The 23,034-nt window shown below is 41.5% G+C and overlaps 1 protein-coding gene across 1 annotated transcript in view; it reads left to right on the top strand.

Moving 5' to 3' along the window:
• The window catches only part of Galntl5 (polypeptide N-acetylgalactosaminyltransferase like 5), a 33,537-nt gene that overhangs the window by 441 nt on the left and 10,062 nt on the right, over positions 1 to 23,034 (top strand). The window contains exons 2-4 of the mRNA XM_047560684.1: positions 11,220 to 11,350; positions 18,475 to 18,641; positions 21,108 to 21,230. Of these exons, the coding sequence (XP_047416640.1) occupies positions 11,220 to 11,350; positions 18,475 to 18,641; positions 21,108 to 21,230 (421 nt within the window). The remainder of the gene's footprint in view (positions 1 to 11,219; positions 11,351 to 18,474; positions 18,642 to 21,107; positions 21,231 to 23,034) is intronic.

Here is a 23,034-nt window from a genome sequence, read left to right as displayed (position 1 = left end):
TGGACAGCAAAATAATCAGAGACACAAACATTCAGAAGCTTTTGAACTCACAACAAGAAATAACGTGATACTGGCTGATGTCAGTAGCATGGTGCTACCCGTTCACTGCAGAGTGCAGGGAGCACGTGCTGGAGAGGGAAGCCTACTGAATCAGTTTGACTTGGGAGAACCTGTGGAATAGAGAGGGAGGCTGATCCTAACTGACCCAGAGCTGGTGAGGCAGGTCGAAGATTGAAAAGTGGTCAGAATCTCAGCCTGCCAAGCCCGGTCAGGGTGGGAACCATCTGTAGGTGGCCTCAGGGCAGCATGCAGAGGTGAGAGACCAGGGGCTCATACCAGGTGTTGCCAGCCAATCCATACCTGTTTAGTGTGCCTGGACCCGCGTGGCTGAAGCAGGTGCAGAGGGAATTGTGCCTACAGTGATCGAGGCTGGGGAAACTGAGGGGAGAGAGGCTCGAGTTCCCTTTGTTGCTGGTGGTCCACGCCAGCAGCTTGGACAAGGTCAGAAACTGGTCAGACAGGCACTTCTGCACTCCAGGTCTGATCCTGGGAAATGCACATCCATGGTGGTGGAATATGTGAGACCTGCAGAGAATCAGATTTCCCACTCTGAGTGGAATTTTGGGAAGTCCCTGAGACCCAGACTTCCAGCAGAGATCAGCATCCACTCAGCCACAGGGGGTATGTATTTAAACTCAAATTCTTCCAGCAAAGCTTAGCTGGAACTAAACCCCAACTGCTGGAACTTCCCATTTAGATCTCCACCTCACTCTGGGAATACATCAACCTAGACTGTCCAGACAACACTCCTATTTTCAGTGCTCCTCAGTCTATCTTATCTTATACTGTGAGCCAGGAAGCTGACAGCTATTCCAACCAGCTTTGGTTCCAACCCACAATGACTGGCAGCTTGATGAGAACCACAAAGAAGTCAGATTTAACAAGTCCCAGTCCTTGAGCCAAGGAGTACCTAGCACTGTGCAAAGAATGGCACAACTGTATAGGAAATGAATATCCATTCCTGCCAACACTTTTGAACACCAAGATCCCTTTGTTTTTTATTAAAACTTTTTCCTTTTTAAAAACAATTATTTTAAAATTTTTTCCATTCTGTGTGTTCATGTGTGTGTAGGTTCTGGCTGTGCTGATAGATTCAAGAATACATATAGGGCTGGGGAGATAGCTCAGTTGGTAGAGTGCTTGCCTTGCAAGCACAAGGCCCTGGGTTCGATCCCCAGCACCACAAAAAAAAAAAAAAAGAAAGAAAAAAAAAAAGAATACATATATATTTATATAATTTTTCTTTAATTTTAATGCTTTTTTTCTTCACCCACCCATTTGTTATTTAGTCTGTTTCAACTTTGAAGGGGTAGATTTTACATGGGGTTCTTTTGGTTTGGTTGTTTTGTTTGTATCTTTGTTTTTGTTCCTCTTATTACTCCTGCTTCTTTACAGAGAAAACACAGCACAAATCTAACATGTGGGTAGATTTTTGCTCCACTAATGGTCAAGTTTCCTCTTTCTGTCTCTTTTTAAATTTGATTATTTTTATTTATTTTTTTACTCCTCCTTTTTTATGACTATTATCTGCTACGTCTCTCCTACTTCCCCATTCTTCATTCTTTAAATATATAAAACTTTCTCTTGTCCTCCTACTTCATTTCATTTATGGAATTGTAGTTATGCTACCTTTTAGAACAATTTATTTGATATAATTCCTATCCCCCACCATCAATGTTGTTGTAGTTATTAATACAGTGGATTATGTTGTTGACAATTGCTGTTTAATAGTTCACAACTGTTTATTGTTGGTGCTCATATTAAATCTGACTCCACCATTCCTCTCTTTACGGCAATTAGTCTTACAGATGTCATAGTAGACAGTGGACATTTATTTTAATCCATCTCAACAGATATGCTAGTCCAAGATTTCTGATAACATGAAGAAACAGGCAAACAAGTTCTTCCCCCAGATTTATAATCCCCCAACAAAATAACCCACAGATATAGAAGTGGATGAAATTCCAGAGAATTACTATAAAAATTCAATTATTAAAATGTTCAATGAGCCAAAAGTAGATCTAAGGAATGAATTAAGAGAGCAAATACAGGAGGTGAAAGACAATTTCAATAAAGAAAACCAATCAGAATTCCTGGAAATGAAAGACAAAATGAATGAAATTTAAATTCACTTAAAAATATCAACAAAGATTATATTATATAGAAAATAGAACTTCAGACCTTGAAGACAATGTACATGAACTTGATATCACTCAGTATGTGATAAAGAAAAAAATAAAAGATCACAATCAGAATGTACAAGAACTCCGGGACAACATCAAGAGACCAAATATGAGAATCATTGGAATAGAAGGGAACATGGAGATAAAGGCTAAAGGCATTAAGAAACTTTTCAGTGAAACCATAGCAGAAAATTTTCCTAACCTTAGAAATGAGATGGACATCCACACCCAGGATGTATAAGAACCTCAAATAGACAAGGTTAAAAAAAAAAGTCTCTCCAAGATGCATCATAATCAAAAGGCCTAACAGAAAATAAGAGAAGAATATTAAAAGTTGCAAGAGAAAACTATCAGGTCATACTTCTCTAAGTGAGTCAATAAGTCTTACTTCTGACTTCTCAAATTGGACCCTAAAATGAGATATTCCAAGCCATGAAAGGCCACAATTGTCAGACAAGTTTGCTATACCCAGCAAAGATTCAAATCTTTCAGATTTGAATAAGAAATAAAACCTTTCCATGATAAGGATAAACTAAAAGAATTCATGATCACTAACCCAGCACTACAGAAAAATACTTGAAGATATGCTACATTCAGAACTCAAAAACAAATCCCAAAACTCCCAAATTGATGAAGCTTTCCAAAAGAGCAATTAGTTAAATGAAAATTAAGACCAAATTAAATAAAGCAAACAAACCAAAATGGCAGGAAAAAACAAGCCTCTATCCATAATAATACTGAATGTAAATGATCTCAACTCCCCAATTAAAAAACATCGATTGGCAGAATGAATTAAAAAACAAGATCTAACTACATGCAAAAACATCCACCAACTGAAAGTAAAAGGATGGAAACATATATTCTATAAGAATGGAGTTCAAAAACAAGCAGGAGTAGCTATTCTTGTAACTGCCAAAACAGATGTAAAGCAAAAAATAATCAGAAACAAGAAGACTGCTATATACTGGTTAAGTATATAGCAACAAGAATTTAATAATCCAACAAGAATTTAAAATGATAGTAAATATTTATGCCCCAAATGTTGCTGTAAATAATTACACACACACACACACACACACACACATACACACAAATACTTTCTGACATTCAATCCCAGATAGACCTGAATACAATAATATTGGGTGATTTTAAAACACACCACTTTCACCAATAGATCATTCAATAAATGTACTTCCAACCAAAATAATACCATAAATCAAATGGATATCTATAGAATATTTTGCTCAACAGACTTCTACAGAGTATTTCACCCCAAATTGAATTCACTTTCTTCTCAGCAGCTCATGAAACCTTTTCCAAAATAGACCATATTCTAGGTCACAATGTTTTAGCAAATACAAAAATGTGATATAATCCCATGCATCTTATCAGACCATAATGGAATGAAATTAGAAATCAACAGGAGGGAAAACTATAGAAACCATGTAAACACATGGAGATTGAACAAAGAATACTTTTTTGATATACTGGGGATTAAACCCAGGGGCACTCTACCATTGAACTACATCCCCAGTCCTTTTATATTTGAGATAGTGTCTTGCTAAGTTGCTTAGGGCTTCACTAAGTTGCTGAGGCTGGCTTCAAACTTGCAATCCTCCTGCCTCAGCCTCTCAAGTCACTGGAATTACAGGCACCCCATAAATAATACTCTTTTAAATGAGGAATGTATCATAGAAGAAATGAGAAGAGGAATCAAGAAATTCTAAGAAACAAATGAGAACAGATACACCATATCAAAATCTCAGAGACAGTACAAAGACAGTAATAAGAAGAAAGTTTATAGCATTGAATGTGTACATTAAAAAAACAAAAAGATCCCAAATAAACAATCTCATGGTACACCTCAAGCCTTTAGAAAAGGAAGAACAGTGATTTCAAAATCAGTAGAAGACATGAAATAATTAAGAATAGACCCAAAATTGATGAAATTGAGAGTAAAAATACAAAGAATCCATGTAACAAAGAGTTGATTCTTTGAAAAGATAATCAAGATTGATAAATCCTTAGCCAAACTAATCAAAAGAAAGACCCAAATCAACAAAATTAGAGATGAAAAAGGAGATATCACCACAGACACTTCTAAAATCCAGAGGATCATTAGAAATTATTTTGAAAATTTATACTTCAAAAATTTGAAAAATCTAGAAGATATCAACAAATTTCTAGGCACATAGGACCTGACCAAATTGAACCAGGAAGATATAGAAAATCTAAACAGACCAATAGCTAGCAATGATATTGAAGCAGTATTTAAAAAGTCTTCCAAAACAAAAAGACCAAGAATCAGAGAGATTCTCAGCCAAGTTCTACCAGACCTTTAAAGAAGAACCAGCACAAAACTTCCTCAAATTATTCCATGAAATAGAAAGGGAGAAAACACTGCCAAATTCATTCTATGAAGCCAGTACCACCCTGATACCAAAACCAGACAAAAGCTGGGTGCAATGGCGCACACATGTAAGCTCGAGAGGCTGAGGCAAGAGGATCACAAGTTCAAAGCAGCCTCAGCCATCGCAAGGCACTAAGCAACTCAGTGAGACCCTGTCTCTGCAAGGAAAGCTACAGACCAATATTCCTAATGAATATAGATACAAAAATACTCGATAAAATATTAGCAAACCACATTAAAAAACACATCAGGAAGACAGAACACCATGATCAAGTGAGTGTCATCCTAAGGTTGTGAGTTTGGTTCAAAATACACAAACCAGTAAATGTAATTCACATAAAAAGGAATTAAGAACAAGAATCATATATATGATCATATCAATAGATGCAGAAAAGGGCTTTGACAAAATCTACTACCAATTCAGGTTTAAAATGCTGGAGAATCTAGGAACAGAAGGAACTTACTTCAATATTATAAAGGATATATATGTCAAACCCAAAGCCAGCATCATACTGAATGGAGAAAAACTAAAAGCATTTCCTCTAAAATGAAGAACAAGACAAGATTTCCTCTCTCACCACTCTTTCTTAATATAATTCTTAAAACTCTAGCCAGAGCAATCTGACAAGAGAAGGAAATTAAAGGGATAAAAAAAAAGGATAAAAAGAAGTCAAACTGTTTGCTGATGACATGATCTTATATTTAGAAGACCCCAAAATTCCACCAGAATACTTTTAGAGCTGATAAACAAATTCAACAGAGTAGCAGGATACAAGACTCAACATTCATAAGTCAACAACTTTCCTATACTCCAACAATAAACCTACTGAGAGAAAAATCAGGAAAGGTATCCTGTCCACAATACCCTCAAATAAAATAAAATACTTGGAAATAAATCTAACCAAGGAGGTGAAGAACCTCTACCATGAAAACTACAGAACGCCAAAGGGGGGAAAAAATTGAAGAAGGTCTCAGAAGATAGAAAGACCTCCCATGTTCTTGGATAGGCAGAATTAATTTTGTCAGAATGGGTATATCACCAAAAGCATTATCAGATTCAATGCAATCCCCATCAAAATACCAATGATGTTCTTCACAGGCCTAGAAAAAAAAAAAAAAAAAAGTCCTAAAATTCATTTGAAAGAATAAAAGACCCAGAATAGCCAAAGCAATCCTGAGCAAGAAGAGCAATGCAGGACACACCACAGTACCTGATCTCAAATTATAGTGCAGAGCTGCAGTAACAAAAACAGTATGGTATCGGCATCAAAATAGACATGAAGACGAATGGAATAGAATAGAAGGCACAGAAACAAACCCACATACTTAAAGTCATCTGATACTTGACAAAGGTGCCAAAAATAAATGTTATAGAAAAGGTAGCCTTTTAAACAAATGGTACTGGAAAACTGAATATCCATATGCGGAAAAATGAAATTAGATCCCTATCTCTAAACCTGCACAAAAGTCAGATCAAAGTGGATCAAATTAGACCAGAGGATCAGCTGCTAGAAGAAAATACAGGGTCAACACCATCATATTGGTGCTGGCACTGACCTTCTTAATAAAGAAGACCCTTAAAACTCAAGAAGTAAAAGCAAGAATCAATAGTGGGACAGGATCAAATTCAAAAGCTTCTTCACAGCAAAGGAGACAACAATGTGAAGAGCAAGACTACAGAATGGGAGAAAATCTTTGCCATTTACTCCTTTGATCAGGGATTAATATCCAGAACATATAAAGAACTCAAAAAACTTAGCACATATAAATAATGCAATCATTAAATGGGCAAAAAAATGTAAACAGACACTTCTCCAAAGAAGAAATACAAATTACCAACAAATACATGAAAAAATATTTAACATTCCTTGCAATCAGAGAAATACAAATCAAGACTACATTGAGATTTCATCTTGCTCCAGTTAGAACCGCAGCCATCGAGACTATACGTGCTGGAGAGGATGTGAGGAAAGAGGTGACTCTTACATTGTCGGTGGAACTGCAAATTAGGCAACCACTTTAGAAAGCAGTACAGAGGTTCCTCAAAAGACTAAGAATGGAACCCCATATGACCCAGCTATCCTATGCCTTGGTATTTATCCAAAAGTACTAAAATCAGCATGGTATAGTAATGAGACACATCAGTGTTTGTAGCAGCACAATTCACAATAGCCAAGTTATGAAACCCAGGTGCCTATCAACAGATGAGTAAATTAAGAAAATGTATATATACACAAAGGAGTTTTACTCAGTCATAAAGAAGAATGAAATCATGACATTTGCTGGTAAAGAAAGGAAATGGAGAACATCATGCTGAGTGAAATTAGCCAGACTCAGAAAGTCAAGGGTTGAATTTTTCTCTCATATTCAGAAGCTAGAGCAAAATAAGGGGGAGAAAGGAGGGGTGAATCCCATGGAAATAGGTGGGGAAGTAGAGGAAGGGGCTTGAGGAGGAGGGAGGATGGACGAGAAAAGGGAGGAACTTCAAAGTGGATTTGACCAAATCATGCCATGTCCACGTATGGATATTCCAAAGTGAATCCCACCTTTACGTTTATCAATAAAGCACCAACTTTAAAAAACAATAAACAGGAGGAAGACCAGTAGAGTAGAGGAAGGGAAATGGGGAGTGAGGGGGAAGGGAAATGAGGAAGCACTGGGTACCGGGGGAGAATAAATCATGTTCCATGCATGTGTGCTTGTCCTTAATGGGAACCCCACTAGTATGCACAACTATAATGAATAATAATTTTTTTAAATTCAATATTTGAAAGAGTAAGATAACATCCTTTTAAAGGCAAGTTTATTTTTGAATTACAAAATACTTAATATGCATATATATTTATACACAGAAAATAGCAAGGTAAGCACACACACATTTACTTCCTAAATTTAACCTCTTTTATAGTTTGAAATATTCACTTCAGATAGCTTTCTGTTCTTCAAAGAAGTAAATTTCAACAGTACGATCAAAACTTGCCCCCATGCCTTGCCCCGCTCCAGCCTCAGAAGGAGCGCCACTAAATTGAGGACAGATGCCTCTGCATGATTTTCCCTTTGCTATTTCTTAAAGGTGGGTTGCTAATGATGACTTCTTTCTTTTTCTTCATCTGAGAATATCTGTATTCTTCCATAATTACTGAAGGATATTTTTGTTGGACACTTTCAACGCTTAACAATGTTTTGCCATTTCTCTCTGTTTCCCGTGGTTCTCAGAACTCCATGGTCCTTCAGATTGGTGTTTGTCAGCTGGGTGGGGAGGTACACACAGGTAATCTGCAGCACTCCTGAGGGTGAGGTCAGAGGAAGGCATAAGCCCACAAGTTCAAGACCAGCCTGGGCCTCATAACAAGACCCTGTCTCAAAGAACTAACAAAAACAAATTTGTGTCTCCCTTTCAGTACTACATTCTCTCTCCTTGGTTGCTTCCAGGGTTTTCATCATCTTCAGTTTTCACACATTTAATTGTGACGTATATTGATATGGATTTCTTTGGTTTGTCCCATTTGAGGGGATGCTCAGCTTCTCCAATCTGTACATTTCCATATTTCACCCAATTTGGGGACTTTTCAGCCATTATTCCTTTGAGCATTTTTCAATTCTACTTTGTCGCCTTTCCTTCTATAACTCCCATAATACTAAGTTATCTATTATCTGGCAGATCCCTGAGACTCACTTTAATTTTTTTCCAGTTAATTTTCTCTGTTGTTCAGATCAGGCAAATCCTACTGATCTGCCCTCAAGTCCATTAATTCTGCCTTTGTCATTGGCTCTCTATTTAACCTATTCAGAGTTTACTTAGATTATCCTTTTAGTCCTCTCATTTCCATTTGGTTCTTCTATTGTAACTCACATTCCTTTGCTGAGATTTCATTTTCTCCGTTTGTTTCTAGCAGTGCTATGATGACTGCTTTATCATCAGATAATTCAGCCTCTGATTCATCTCAGTGTTGGTATCTCTGGATTGTCTTCTTTTCATTAAATTTGAGATCTCCCTTATTCTTGGCATGACAAGTGATTTTTTTTACTGGATCCTAGAATTACAGATATTGTGAGACTTCATAGATATTGTGAGCTTCTTTTTTAGGCAGCAGTACCCCTGTTGAAATGGAGCACAAGGCCAAATAAGTGTGTGTGTGACTTCTTGCTGGGCTCAGGGACACCACCCAGGCTATTTGGCACATGTACATTGTCTTATTGCAGATGGGTGGGGTGGAACTTCAGCTCTCTCCTGGAGCCCACTGACACTTTTACCAGTGACATGGGGCACTGACCTGGTGGGTAGGCAGTGTGCCTGTTATCCCTTCCTGTCTCCCCTTATTCTTCTGCCCATCTGATATCAGGTGGGAGAGAGACTCGACTTCCCACTGGGCCTTGCTGGCACCAGGGAAGAAGCGGAGTGTCAGTTATTCTGACTCACACCATCTGTTTCTCTCTCATTGCTCCCAGGGTGAGTGGAGGTTCAGCGGGGAACAGGGAATGCTGATGAGCCCCTCCTCTTAACAGCTTCTGGTGAGCCAGCCAGGAAGGCTATGGAAAGAGCATTCTTTTGCACGTTAACACTAAGGCTCATCTCCTAGGTGGAGCTGTTCAATATTTTAGACTTTGTCTCCTTCAGAAATAAGTTTCTGATTTCTTATATGCAAGTTCCTTGATGAGATCGGCACACTGATCCAGCAATGGACTTCCAGTCAGATGACACAGAGCCCCAGTTACCTCAAGATTGAGGGAGAAAGTAAATGGGGAATTTGAAACAGACCCCCTTTGATATTAACACTCCAAATTGTTTTAACTTCTGAACTACCTCCCACTGAGAAAACTTCCTCATGCTGAAGACAAACACCAAGAAAATTCGGACTGACATACTTTCTGATTAGCACAGTCTAGCTAAATCAGTATTATATTTGTATCACTTGGCTTTTGTGTCTATAAATAATAAGTGCTTCTGTGGGACCAGGGGAGAAGGAATCTAGCTGCTTTTCCCGAGTTTGATCAAATTGCATAAGATTCCTTTTTCCTTTTTCTATCATTTGCTCATTTCTTATGTGTATGGACAGATTAATCCAGTCAGTCCAGGATCCAAGAAGGGTCCCTGGGCAAGTTTCAGTAAGTGTCACCTGACGATTCTTGTTGCTGCCAGCTGAGTGAAGGCTTAACATGCCCCTGACACTACCTCGTAGACACTTAGGTCAGCCCCTGTCTCACCAGGCAAGGTTGTAGAAGACCAGCTCTCCAGTCAGCCTGTGGACATCTCCCAGGAGGGGAGTCAGTCCCCTGCCTGCTTCTCAGTGGGCCACTAGGTTCTGCTCAGCCACACTGACACTGCTGGGTGCAGAAGCAGCATGTGGCTGCTTGCTTCTGTGGGGCAGGAGGTAGAAGGTTCCCTGTGCTGAAGGAGACATTGCTGCAGGCTTCCCCAGCTCCTGACTTAGCTCCTGACTGGGAATAATGGGCTTATTCTGAAGCTGTGTTTATCTGTCTTTTGGTGGTTCCATGGAGGCTTCCACAGCGACAGTCTGAGATGCAAAGGGAGGCAACAAAGACATTCACAGAGCTCCCAAGTCCTTCATCAAGCCCTGAGGCAACCCTGCTTCGTCTTTCCAGAGTCCTCCTGTGCTTATCTGTTCTGCTGAGTACAGGATTTTTTTTAGTTGTAAGCAAGAGGATCTGGGAGGAATGGGGCAGCTCCATCTTGACCAGAACCCCCTCTGTATGTAGCCTTTATACCAATTTTGGGAAATACTCCCTGGGCATTGTCGGTGGGGCGGTTACACTATTGAAGACAAAGCACAATGTATTTCCACGAAGGAAACAATTACATTTTTCAAGTTTTTTTTTCCTGATTCCAAGCGTTCTTAAAATATCCTGCTACCATTTATTTGTGACAGTGCATGTTGATATTTCTATTTTTTAAGTGTTCTGCTGCAGCATTATTTGATGTTATTAATACAAGCTCATTACTTGAATCTCTATTGTAATTTAGAGCTTAGTATCAAATGACTTTCTCTATGCTCCTTCCAGTGAACTGTATAATTTTTAAAATGAGATTTGACCCCTATGTTATTTGATCGTGTTTTTTGCTTTTAACCATTTTTGCTCATTTTGTTTATCTTTTATGTCTGCATTTTGTTTTTTATTCCCGAGTTTTCATCTTTTAATAGGAAAATTGGCCCAACTCCATTTAGTGTTATGATTGGCATGTTGGTATTGTCCTCTGTCACCATGTTTTGTTCTCTCTAATGGAATTTTGGGCAAGGGATTCTGGAGTTCATTCTCCCACCTTCCCCCACTCCCTCCATTGCTTTAATCTTACTCTGCAGTTGAGAATCATCATGGCACCTGGGGCTGAGCACTTCCTTCCACAGAAGACTAAATGACTATACTTTGTAAAACGTTCACTTTGATTTGTGTAAATCTCTGTGTGCCCCACTGTAGCCTTGACATCTGGTAAATCAGGTTCCAAGAAAATGACTCTGCTTGTTATAAAAGGAGTTTGGGATAGAGTTGCTTTCACCCAGCTTCACCATGACAGTTGTGAGTCTTTCCCTAAGTGACTCTAATTATCTTTTCTTGCAGGTAAAAACTTTAACTTTACAGACCCAGAATTTTATGATGGATTTTTAAAATATGGACTTAATTCTATCCTCAGTAAAAAGTTGGGCAACCAGAGAGTTGTGCCGGATAGCAGGAATGCCATGTATGTTCCTTCTCCATTTTTTAAAAAATATAGTAACTAACCAGATTTTAATTCCAGCATATTAGAAGTCTAGTAGTGTGGATTCCTCTTTTTAGGACCTGAAGCTAGACAATGTCAAGATCCTATGTCAAGAGTCCAAAGTTTATAATGTAGAGGATGGTCCCCATTGGCACAGAGTGCATTCTAGAGGTTTCTGAGAATTAAGAAGCCCATGGTTCTTCTTATTCAGTCACCAGTAAGGGCTTCTGGTCAAAGTGGGGTGTTCATTCTCAATATAAAATTCACATTAACATTCATATAAAATTTAACTTTTAGCCATTTTTAAATGTACAAGTCAGTAGCATTAACAACTTTTCCATCATTCCAAACTGAAACTCCATATTGTAGCATGTGCACATTAACACCTTTTTCATATCATTTAAGTTAAAGGTTTCCAGGCATAGGGGTCTGATATTCTCCTTTAACTACAAGAAAGAGGACCTGAGTTAAGGAATATGGGATCTACTAGAAACACAGAGATAAGCTCCAAGTCCCAGGAAGCAGGGAAAAGTGAGGCCATACTGTCTTCTTGTGACCTATGTGCAGCACAACTGTTTGAAGCCAGAAATGCCCCTGGTGATATGACATACCCAAGAGATGTAGTGTTTGCATGGATGACACAACCTATCTGGGTCATCATAAAGGAAAAAGAATAAATGTACTTAAACCATAGTATGTAGTCTGAATTTAAAGGACAATATTTTAATCAGCTGAATATTTAACTATCACAAAGGATGGTTATTTTTGAATGCCATTGGGTTATGATTTTCTCTCCATCATTTCTTTCCGCTAAGTCTCATCTAAAATACTGCAACTGCCTTGGCTACCTTCCTATCACTTATTATTTATTAAGAAAAAGCTGAACATTTAGAAAGATTTGTCTAAAAGATGAGTGGACTTGGCAGTTTTAGTATTCAAAATATTAACTTATTTAACCCACTATGTTGGAAAAGAAACACTTAACTGCTAGGAGTAACTACCCTATCCAACTCCAAGCAGTTTTCTAACCATTATTGTAGTAACTGTATTATTATTCCATTAAACAGAACTTTGATTTCAGTTTTGCCTTTATTTTTAAAATTCTAAATTTTTTAAATTGAAAATGAAAATTGTATACATCTATGATGTTTTAGTACACACACACACACATTGTGGAAAGGTTAAAGCATACATATTTGACACATGTAAGATCTCATACACATTTTTATTTTTTTTTGCATGTGGTTAGAGGACACTTCAATTCTACTCTTAGCAGTTTTCAAGTCCACAATATATTGTTATTAACTGTGGTCACCACACTGTACCACAGCTCTCTTGAGCTTCTTCCTAACTGCAGTTGGTGACCTTGATCCAACCGCCCCACTTCACACGCCCGCCAGCCTCCCTTTGACTCTCTGCCTCTCTGAGTTCCACTGTCTGAGGGGCTGAGGTGTCGCAGAAGTGAGATCACGCAGCACTTGTCTTTCTGTTCCTGGCTTATTTCCCCTTAGCCTGAGGTCCTCCAGGCCTCCACTCGTTGCAAATGACCAAGTGCCTTCTTCTCTGGGGCTGAATAGGATCCCGCTGCAGTCATGTGCCACGTTTTCTCATTCATTCATCCATTGACACTTTGGTCGATTCCACTTCATGACGGTTGTACGACGCTTCAGTGAACTTGGAGTGCAGATATCTTCCCAATGTACCAACTTCCTACCCATAGGATATATATCCCAGTGGCACAGCCAGGCCAGGCCATTCTCCGCAATGACCGTGCCCTCTGCCAACACTGTGCACGAGGCCCCTCTCTCCAAATCTGGTCAGCACTTCTTATCTTTCACCTTTCTGTTAACAACCATTTTAACAGATGTGAGGTGATTTCTCATTGTACTTTTCATTTGAATTTCCCTGACAATGAGTGAGGTTGAGCATTTTTTCATTTACCTATCGACACATTTGTTTGCCTTCTTTTGAAAAATGTCTATTCAGATTTTTTTTTGACGGTTATTTAATCAGGTCTTTTGTTTTCTTATCATTGAGTTGTTTGAACTCCTTGCATCATTTTGAATTTTAATTCCTTATCAGATATGTGATTTGAAAATATCTTCTCCTAACCTGTAGGCTGTCTCTCCACCCTGTTGATTATTTTCTTTGCTATGCAGATTTTTAGTCTGACACTATTCCATCGGTTTGCTTTTGCTTTCGCTGCTGTGCTTGCCGTTTTGTATCTAAAGAAAAGCACTGCCCATATCTATGTTCTCTTCCAGTCATTTAGTAGTTTCAGGTCTGATGTTTAAGTGTTTGATCCATTCTGAGTTGATTTTTGTGTATGGTGTGAGATGAGGGTCTAATTCCACCCTTGTGTGTGTGTGTATCAGTTTTCCCAGCATCAGTTATTAGAGAGACTGTTCTTCCTTTGGTGCATTCTTGGCATCTTTCTTGAAAATTCATTGGCCATAAATGCACTGATTGACTTCGGTGATCTCTCTTCTGTTCCATTGGCTTGTGTATCTGTTTTTCATGCTAGTATGGTGCTGTTTGATTATTTTAGCTTTGTAGCAGATTTGGAAATCAGGCAATGTGTTGTCTTGGCTTCATTCTTTAAACTTATGATTGCTTTGGCTATTCAAGATCTTTTGGGGTTGCATATGACATTTGCAATTGTTATTTCTATTCCTGTGAAAAATGTCATTGAAATTCTTATAGAAATTGATCGAGTCTACAGTCACTTTAGTAGTATGGATATGAATTCTTCTAAGCCATTAACATGGGGGTATCCTTGTGTCTTCAATTTCTTTCATCAGTGTCTTTTAGTTTTCAATGCACATATTTTCACCTCCTTGGTTAAATTTTTTCCTAGGTGGTTGTTTTTGTTTTGTTTCCATTGTTATAAATAGAACTGTTTTCTTCATTTCTTTTTTGAACAGTTCATTGTCAGTGTGTAGAGATGCTACTTGAATTCCATATGTTGGTTTTATGTCCTCCAACTTCACTGAATTTATTAGTTCTAACTGTTTTTTGGTGGAGTATTTAGAATTTTCTACATATAAGATCATACTATCTACATATGTCTTCCTTTCTGCTTCTGATACCTTTTGTTAATCTATCTTGCCTGAATGCTCTAAGACTTCCAGTATTATGTTCAATATAAGTGACAGGAATGGCATCCTTATCTTTCTCCTGATCTTAGAGAAAGAGCTTTCGTCAAGTAGGATGTGAGCTCTGGGCTTGCGGTTGATGGCATTTGCTGTGTGGATGTGCGTGCTTTCTACATACCTAACCTGTGAGCCCCTCTTAAGTCAGGAAGGGACGTAGGATTCTGTCCAGTGCTGCTTCTGCACCTCTCGGACGATCACATCGCCTTTGTCCCTCGCTCTGTTGATATGGCCTTTCACATTTGTGGATTTGCATATGTTTGACCATCTTTACATTCTAGAAATAAATTCCACTCAGTGTGGTGAATGGGTCTTTTAATGTGCCATTGAATTTGTTTTACTAGTATTTTATTGATGATTTTTGCAAATTTTTGCAACTGTGTTCATATGGAATATTGGACTATAATTTTCTTTTATTATAGCATCCTTGTCTGGCTTTGATATCAGGGTAGTGCTGACCTTTTAAAATTAGTATGGAAGTGTTCTCTCCTCAATTTTTTTTTTTTTTTTTTTTTTTTTTTAGTGAGAAAGGTCATGTTCTTTAAATGTTTGGTAGAATACAAAACATTTGAGTAATTAAGCCATCTGATCCCGAGACATTTTCTTCAATTAGAGAATTTTATTACTGATTCAATGTCCTCATTATTGGTCTATTCAGATTTTCACTTTCTGTTTGACCTTGGTATGATCTTGGTAGCTTGTTTGTGTCTAGAAATTTACCCATTTCTTTTAGGTTATCTGATTTGTTGACTGTAGTTTTCACAATAGTTTCTTGATTCTTTGTGTTTCTGTGTTGTCAACTTGAAGGTCTCCTTTTTTGTTTCTGGTTTTACTTATTTGAGTCTTCTGTCTCTTTGTATTAGTCTAGCTAAAAGTTTGACAGTTTTGTTCATCCTTTCAAAAAACCAGCTCTTGGGCTGAGAATGTGGCTCTGTGGTGGAGCACCTGCCTAGCACACATGAGGCCCCGGGTTCCATCCCCAGCACCACAAAAACAAAAACACCTTCTGGTTTTGTTCCTCTCTTGTACCACTTTCCTGGTCTCTGTTTGATGTATGCATGCTCTGGTCCTTGTCATTTCCTTCCTTGGACTAACTTTGAACTTCGCTTGCTCTTCTTCGTTCCTTGGGACGTAACATTACACTGTTCATTCAGAATCTTTCTTCCTTTTCATTAGTATGTAATAAATTCCCTGGCACATGTGTGTGTGTGTGTGCTCCTGTTTAACATTCATGGAGGAGAGATGCCTGGAGTGACCTTGCTCATCCCGGGGTCATTCTTCTTCACTGAGTGGTACTCAGTGTGGGCACACTACGATTTGCTTACCTTTTGATAAACCATTGGATTGTTGCCGATTTTTGTCTATTAGAAATAATGCTGGCATGAACATGCTTAGACAAGTTTGACATGGCAGATGATTTTTTCCCTCTTGGATAAATACTTGGGAATGAAAAGGCTAGACCTTACGGTGTGTACGTGACCTTTTAAGAAGCGGCCGCTCTCCCAGAGCAGGCGCACCCCGAGCCTTCTCCTCAGAGTTCTTGGGGTTCCAGCCCCTCCGTCCTTGCCAGCACTTGGTGTCACCAGTTTTCACTTCTAGGACTCCTGGTAGGGGTGTCATGGTGTTTCACTGTGGCTTCATTTGTGTTTTCCTCCGGAGTCGTTGCGTTGAGTATCTTTTCATCTGTCTCTTTACCATCTATATGTCTCCGTTGTTGAAGCTCAAGTATTTTGGCCCATTTTAAAATTGTGTAGTTTGCTTTCTTATTCTTGGGTTTGGGGGTTCTCTGTGTATTCCGGATGGAGGGCCTCTCTCCTCGGCTTGCAGATAGATGGTCATCTTCTGCCTCTGCTCCTCAAGTCATCGCCCCCCTGCCCACAAGTCACTGTGTCCAAATCTCCACTCTGTATAAGGACCCTGGCCACCTTGCACTGGGGTCCACTCAACACCCCCATTGTAATAATTACCTCTGGGATAACCCTGTCTCCAAGGTGGGCCACGTTCTGAAGACTGGGGACTGGGCCTTCATTGTGGCTGGGGGCAGGGACTCACTACAAACATATGGTCCTGCTTTGGCTACACTGTGTGGATCTCAGTGATAGGCTCAGAGCAGATTGGCTCACCGGGATGACCAAACCCAGGCTTTGTCCGAATTACTTTACCCTTAATTGATTCAGATCAAAAAAGTTTCCCGTAAAGAAATATCACAGCTAAGTTTGTTAAGTAATTTTAAAGACACACCAGGCTCTCCAGGCTCCTTCACCATATCCCGTGGAGGGACACAGCTTATCTCTTCTTAGACTGACAAGCCCCAACTGAATGTAATCCTGCAGAGGTGACGTCAGCAGCACGCTTCACCCTGAACTCACTCTGGTTCTTGGTAGGACTCTCCCATGAATTCAGTCGCACCCTCTCTCCCGCCCCCTCCCTCCCCACTTCTTCTCCTAACTCGGCGATCTTATTGGAATTCAGGCCTTTTAATTCTCCTGCCTGCTTCTGCAAAGCCAGATCCCCTGAGGTTTCAGCTGAGCGTGGCGATGGCTTCCTGCTCTTCCCACCGCCGTCTCATCCTGCCAGCACAGCGCTAGCTTCCCTTCAGCAAGCACAACCTGCACATCTTCCTCTGGCCCTGACAAGGTCATCCCCTCCCGCGTTGCCTTCGGTGCTCGAGTGTCCTGGAGGTACCGTCCAGGCTCCTGCAGGGTTGCCTCCCCACCACCTCCTTCCCTGTGGTTTTCCAGGAAATGTTTCCCTTTTCCCAAGGTTGCAGGGGGCAGAGATTTTCTATCTTGACCCCACCGACTGGCCCTAGCTGATTAGCCCAGGGCTGGAGCTGAGCCAGTTGGAGCCAGGGACTCTTTCCCCTTGGGGTTTTGGTCTTGCCAAAGAAAAGACCCTTATTAATGTATAGGTGCTGAACTACATGCTGGCGCCATCCAAAGTTCCTGCTCTGTGGAGCTGAATGAGGGGAACAACCACGCTGCAGAGGGGGGACCGTCCCCACTCAGAAGCCTCCCACAGAGCAGGCAGCTCTGAGAATTCACACCTGTCCCTTCACTGACCCTCCCTTTGAGGTTCCTCCTCCTCCTCATGAGTCTCAGATGTAAAGATAAGAACAGAGAGGGGAGGCCCATCCACACGGCCTCCAAGGCCTCTAGCTGCCTTCCTACGCAGGTCCTTGAGACACAGGCCACCTTACAACGTACCTCCTTCGCTAACTGAAGCTCCACTGGGTTTCTGTAATTTACAAAATATTTTAAAATATAACCAAATAGTAATATAACTGTCCAAACAAAAATAGTTAGTAATGCACATTACTGGAGTTCTGTTTTACCTCAATCGGCACAAAATAAAAAAACTTTTTTTTTGAATACTTAGAAGTTCAGTTACACCATATGCATTTTTTGCTACAGTAGACAACACAAATGTAAAAATAAAGCACAGTTGGGGCTGGGGCTCCGTGTTAGAGCACTTGCCTAGCATGTGTGAGGCCCTGGGTTGGATTCTCAGCACCACATATAAATAAAAAACAAAGGTTCATTGACAACTAAAAAATATTTTTAAATAATGCAGAATGAGTTTTCTTTGAAGATGGTACAATAAACTTAATGTAACCCTTTCAACATGTATATGAGTTCAGTAATTCATTTTTACCATAGATGCTAAAAGGTGAATATAATTTGTGCTTATATCTAGAATAGAACTAGGATTATCAAAACAGCGTCAGCATACAGCAATCATGAAGGGAGAAATGATTTCCAAAATAGTAGAACAATATAAGAAGTCAAGTAAAGTTTTGTATCTTAATTTTTGCACTTTGAGATCACTGTCAGTCATGATCATCAAAAAGGGAATCAAGGGGGGGATGGAAATGATGAAGGGTGTCTGAAGGAGACCCCAAAGCATAAAAGGCTTTTGGATGAATTGTTTTCTTCCTATTATTTTTTCCTGCAGATGTCTTAGGAGATTTTACCCAATGCGCCTGCCCAGTGCCAGTGTCATCATTTGCTTCTATAATGAGGAATTTTATGCCTTGATCCGGACTGTGACCAGCGTCATGTATCTCACGCCATCCCACTTCCTGGAGGAGATTATTCTGGTCGATGACAAGAGCGAGTACGGTAAGATGGACCTGGGTTGTCTGACCTGCCATGAAGGTGGTGCCCTCCCTCAGGCACTTGAGTGATTTACACAAAAGTGCTCTTGGGGGTGGCAGGTGGGCTCTGCCCTGGGTGCCATCAGTGCACATGGTGGATCTGGAGGACGTGGCCCTGTCCTGATGGGCTTCCACAGGATCTGCCTGGGAACACCAGCCTCGTCCTCGGAGATCACTTCAGGATGAAGTGACCTCGGAGCAGATGTCACTCTAAAATATGGGGAGCTCTTGAGTTTCAGTGCCAGGAAAGGACCTGATCCAGGTACTTCCTTTAGGAGAACGCCAATCAGACCAACTGCAGCTAAGTGCTTTTTCTCTTCGTATACTGGTTTTTAAGGACTTGTGATAGGAATGCAAAATCAGCTTAAGGACCCTTAGCATCTGAAATTAGATGTCTCTTTTACAACTGAGTACAAGCCTTGGGCGAGCCAGGCATGCCAAAGCCACAATACCAATATGGAACAGACTTCAGGCTGGGAAGTCCACCCAACCCACTGAGTCTGACCTCCTATGAGCTGGAAAGGAAAAAGCTGAGGAGAAACTGTAGGAAGAATGGGCAGAGCAAGAAGACAACATCCCAGGAAGTCCAGCCTGTGGGGAACGACCGTAGGTGGCTCTAGAATGAGGCTCAAGCTGTTAGCACTACATTTGGAATTTCAGGTTTGGCCAGGCACCTACCACGCATAACATCGTTTCCATGGAGCCGCCAGTATCTGTGGTGCAGGCCTGTTTCTCCAGCCTCACGCGTGTGAGGGGTGTGGACGCTGTCCCGGCCCCCGCTGCAGCTCAGGTCACCCAGGCGCCTGCTCAGTGGCACGGAGGAACATGTTGGGAAGTTGCTGAGCAGGAGTTGCAGTAAGGTCAGGAGCAGGGGGCAGGAGCAGAGCAGCTCTGCCCTCTCCCCAGAAGTACCTGCGTGCCCTGGGGCTGCAGCTCCAGGAGCGACCACAGCGCAGAGCCGCCAGCCTCTCAGAGCAGCGCCCTGTGCTTGGAGGGATCTGTGCCTTCTTGGGACAGCTGTTACCATGCCACAGACCTGGTGGCTTAGGCAACAAACACGGATTCCTCACACTCTGGAGGTTGGGAGTCTGAGGGCAGGTTGTTGGCAAGGGCGCTCTCTCCGTCCACACATGGACCTTTCTCTGTGTCCTCACCTGGCAGGAAGTGATCAAGTGAGTTCTCTGACCTCTTTTCATAAGGGCACTGATCCCACTCAGGAGGGCTCCACCCTCAAGACCGGACGCCTCTCAAAGGCCCCACTTCCAGATACCGTCACACAGGGTTGGCTTTTGACTTATGCATTCGGGGCAGACTTCCCATCTGTAACTAGCAGCCTGCTCACACATTCATTGTGCCCTCTGGTCCCCTCCACAAGAGACCAGAGGGGTCACTGCTGAGGGCTGAGACCTGGCAGTGCTGCCAGAACAGACACCTCCATTCCTCCTTGGTCTTGGCTTTAGACCCAAGCAGAACCTCAAAAACAGGACACAGGGATTGGGTTGTGCTGGAGCTCAGGACTGACACACCCTGCCTTTACTTCACGATGGCCTCATCATGGATGGTTGGGCAGTTTGCTGAGCTAAAGCCTCTTTCCTGTCTGATTCCCACAGACACTGTCAATGGACACCCTCAATCTTTTCCTACCATCCCATCCCTGTCAGTTGCCAACCAACAACTTGACCATCTTCTGAAAACCCCAAGCCCCCCTCTTCAGGTCAGCAATTATGCTGCCAGTATTGTTTTTCTGCTCCAAGTCTGGGCTCACAGAGCCCACTGTGTCCTGGATGCTAGAGAGGTTTGCAGAGAGCTGAGCTGAGATGCCTCTGAGCAGGGCCCAGATAGTCTTTAGAGACAAGGAAGGGACACTCCACCTTCTGCTGTGATCACTGAGCCTGCTCCCACCGATCCCACTCCACATCCACACTCCAGGGCTTAGGGATCTAAACTCTACAGCACCTGTGTCCATCCTACCTGGCTGGGGCTTCCTCCTTCATCACAGTGTTAACCTTAAATATTGAGTGACTTTTAGGTACCTGGTTCTGTGTGGGATGATAGCTCTCTTCCTCTCACTAGAGGAACATGGTGGGCATCCCTTCTTACAGATGAGGAAACTGGGACTGAGTGGGTCGGCAGCTTGCCTAAGAGTCACCCCAGAGTTAGAAGCACAGCTGATCACAGTATGATCTGGTCAGTAGTATCAAAGTGCCATGACTCATACTTTTTCTGTTAAAATTTTAATAGTGATTTTGAAAGTAGAGGTGTTTTTACCAGGTGATTTTGATGATGAATCACTTTTCTTACAGAAGACAAAATTTTAAAGTCAAAACTTTTGTGAAATAGTATTGTTTTTAGGAATCAATCATAATGACACTAACTTGTTTTAATTTATAGCTGCTGTTTGTAACTTGTTAAGTGTTGGATATTTTTCTAGATGATTTGAAAGAAAAACTAGAGCATCACCTGGATATTTTTCGGGGAAAGATCAAATTGATTAGAAACAAGGAGAGAGAGGGGCTGATTCGATCCAGGATGATTGGAGCAGGCCATGCTTCAGGTATGAACTTCTCTCAGGACATGAGCCACAGCCGTGCCACGGAGCGCTGCCTTCCCACGCCCATACGGTCCTCGAGACCATCCCTGTGTCGGCAGGCTTGAGCCTTTAACCTTCTGTTGCCTCTGAAAGTGGTCTGCCTCAAAATGTTATGTCATTTCAAATGGAAGATATTCTTTTGCAAAAGTCATAATGTCAGCCCCTGTTACCAACTGAGTTCCCTTGGGTACAAAGTATGAGTTATTTTAGTGCGGGAGATGCAACGGGAACCACACGGTACAGGATTAAGGAAAGACAGGGGTTGAAAGGTGTGGGTCCCACCCACAGGGGACTTGACAGCAGGGTGGGGTCAGTTCAAGGTCTCTGGAAGGCAGAGGTCTCCATGAAATGAGAGAGAGTTGATTTGGGGAACTGCCTGGGGAGGAGAAACGCACAGGGGAGAAGTACTGGCTGAAGTTCCTGGCCTGGCCCACGTGGAGGGAGGAGTGGGGGAGGGAGGGTTGGACTGAAGAGCTCAGGATTGCAGCATGGCTCCCGGAAAGGCTAGAGGTTGGTGGGGAGCCCCATGCAAAGACTGCCTGGAAGGATCGAAGGATCCGGAATGGCCGGGATGGTCCATCTCTGGCACCCCTTCCTACACACACACACACACACACACACACACACACACACACACACTGTGCTTAGTCATTGGCTGAGAGGGCCCTGGGAAATGTGACCTTGACTAAACTGTAGTAGATCCCAAAGCTTGGACAGTGGGGAGGTGTCCAATCCACATGTCCCAACAGGGTCTCCCGAAGGGTGATCACAGTCCCAGGGCTGATGAGGGAGGTTCCAGATCCAGGTAAGGGAACCAGTCATCAGATATGAACCCCTCATACTGCGACAGGCTATCACAGCACACATGGTCACCATGGTGGCCAAGGGCATCAGACACCAACACAGCTGGGCAGCTGAGCCTTGTAGGATCTGAGCAGCTCATGAAGGTGCCTCTTCCTCTCAAGTTTCCCACCAAAACTGAATGATCACAGGGTGTGTGCAGAACACTAAACTAGAAAAAGATAGGTCATTTTTAAGGACATTTTATCAGTCCACATTGCAATTGAATGTCCCCAGTCCCTAACAGGTAATACCTTTTCATTGAATGGAAGACCAAATAAAAGGAAATTTTGATTTTCTTTTTCTATTCTCTTTTTCTAAGTTGGACTGCTCAGTGGAGATGTTCTCTTAACTACAAAGATAATACATAATCATTATTCAAAACTCAGTACAAACCACCAACACAATGTGGTCTCTGTTGGAATGTCAACACAAACTTTACACAGAGGTCCCCCTTTATCCACGGGGATATGTTCAAGACCTCCAGTGACCTGAAACCACATGTAGTACTGAACCCTATGCATACATACAGTACTGTTTTTTCCTATATGTCTTTCAGTGTTGACAAATAGTACCAGTGTTTCTCTTTCACTCTCTTTGTGCTCCGAGGCTATCATTAAGTAAAATAAGGGTCACTCGAACACAAGTTCTGGGACACCACAACAATCAGTCTGAAACCCAAGAAAGCTACTAGGTGACTAACGTGAAGGTGCCATATACAGCATGGAAACACTGCACAAGGGGATGATTCCTGTGCTGGGTGGGGCAGAACAGGAGAAGCTGAGATTTCATCACACTACTTGGAAGAGCTGCAATTTAAAACTTGCAAATAGTATATTTCTGCAATTTCCAATTAGTATTTTCAGACTGTAGTTGACAACAGTCAAATGAAAACTGAACACACAAAAACAAAACAGGCATCTATTTC

The sequence above is a fragment of the Sciurus carolinensis genome, chromosome 8, assembly GCF_902686445.1.
Source record: "Sciurus carolinensis chromosome 8, mSciCar1.2, whole genome shotgun sequence".
In the NCBI taxonomy this organism is placed as follows: Eukaryota; Metazoa; Chordata; class Mammalia; order Rodentia; family Sciuridae; genus Sciurus; species Sciurus carolinensis.
The sequence above is the reverse complement of the archived record's forward strand: the minus strand, read 5'-3'. Positions and strand labels throughout refer to the sequence as shown.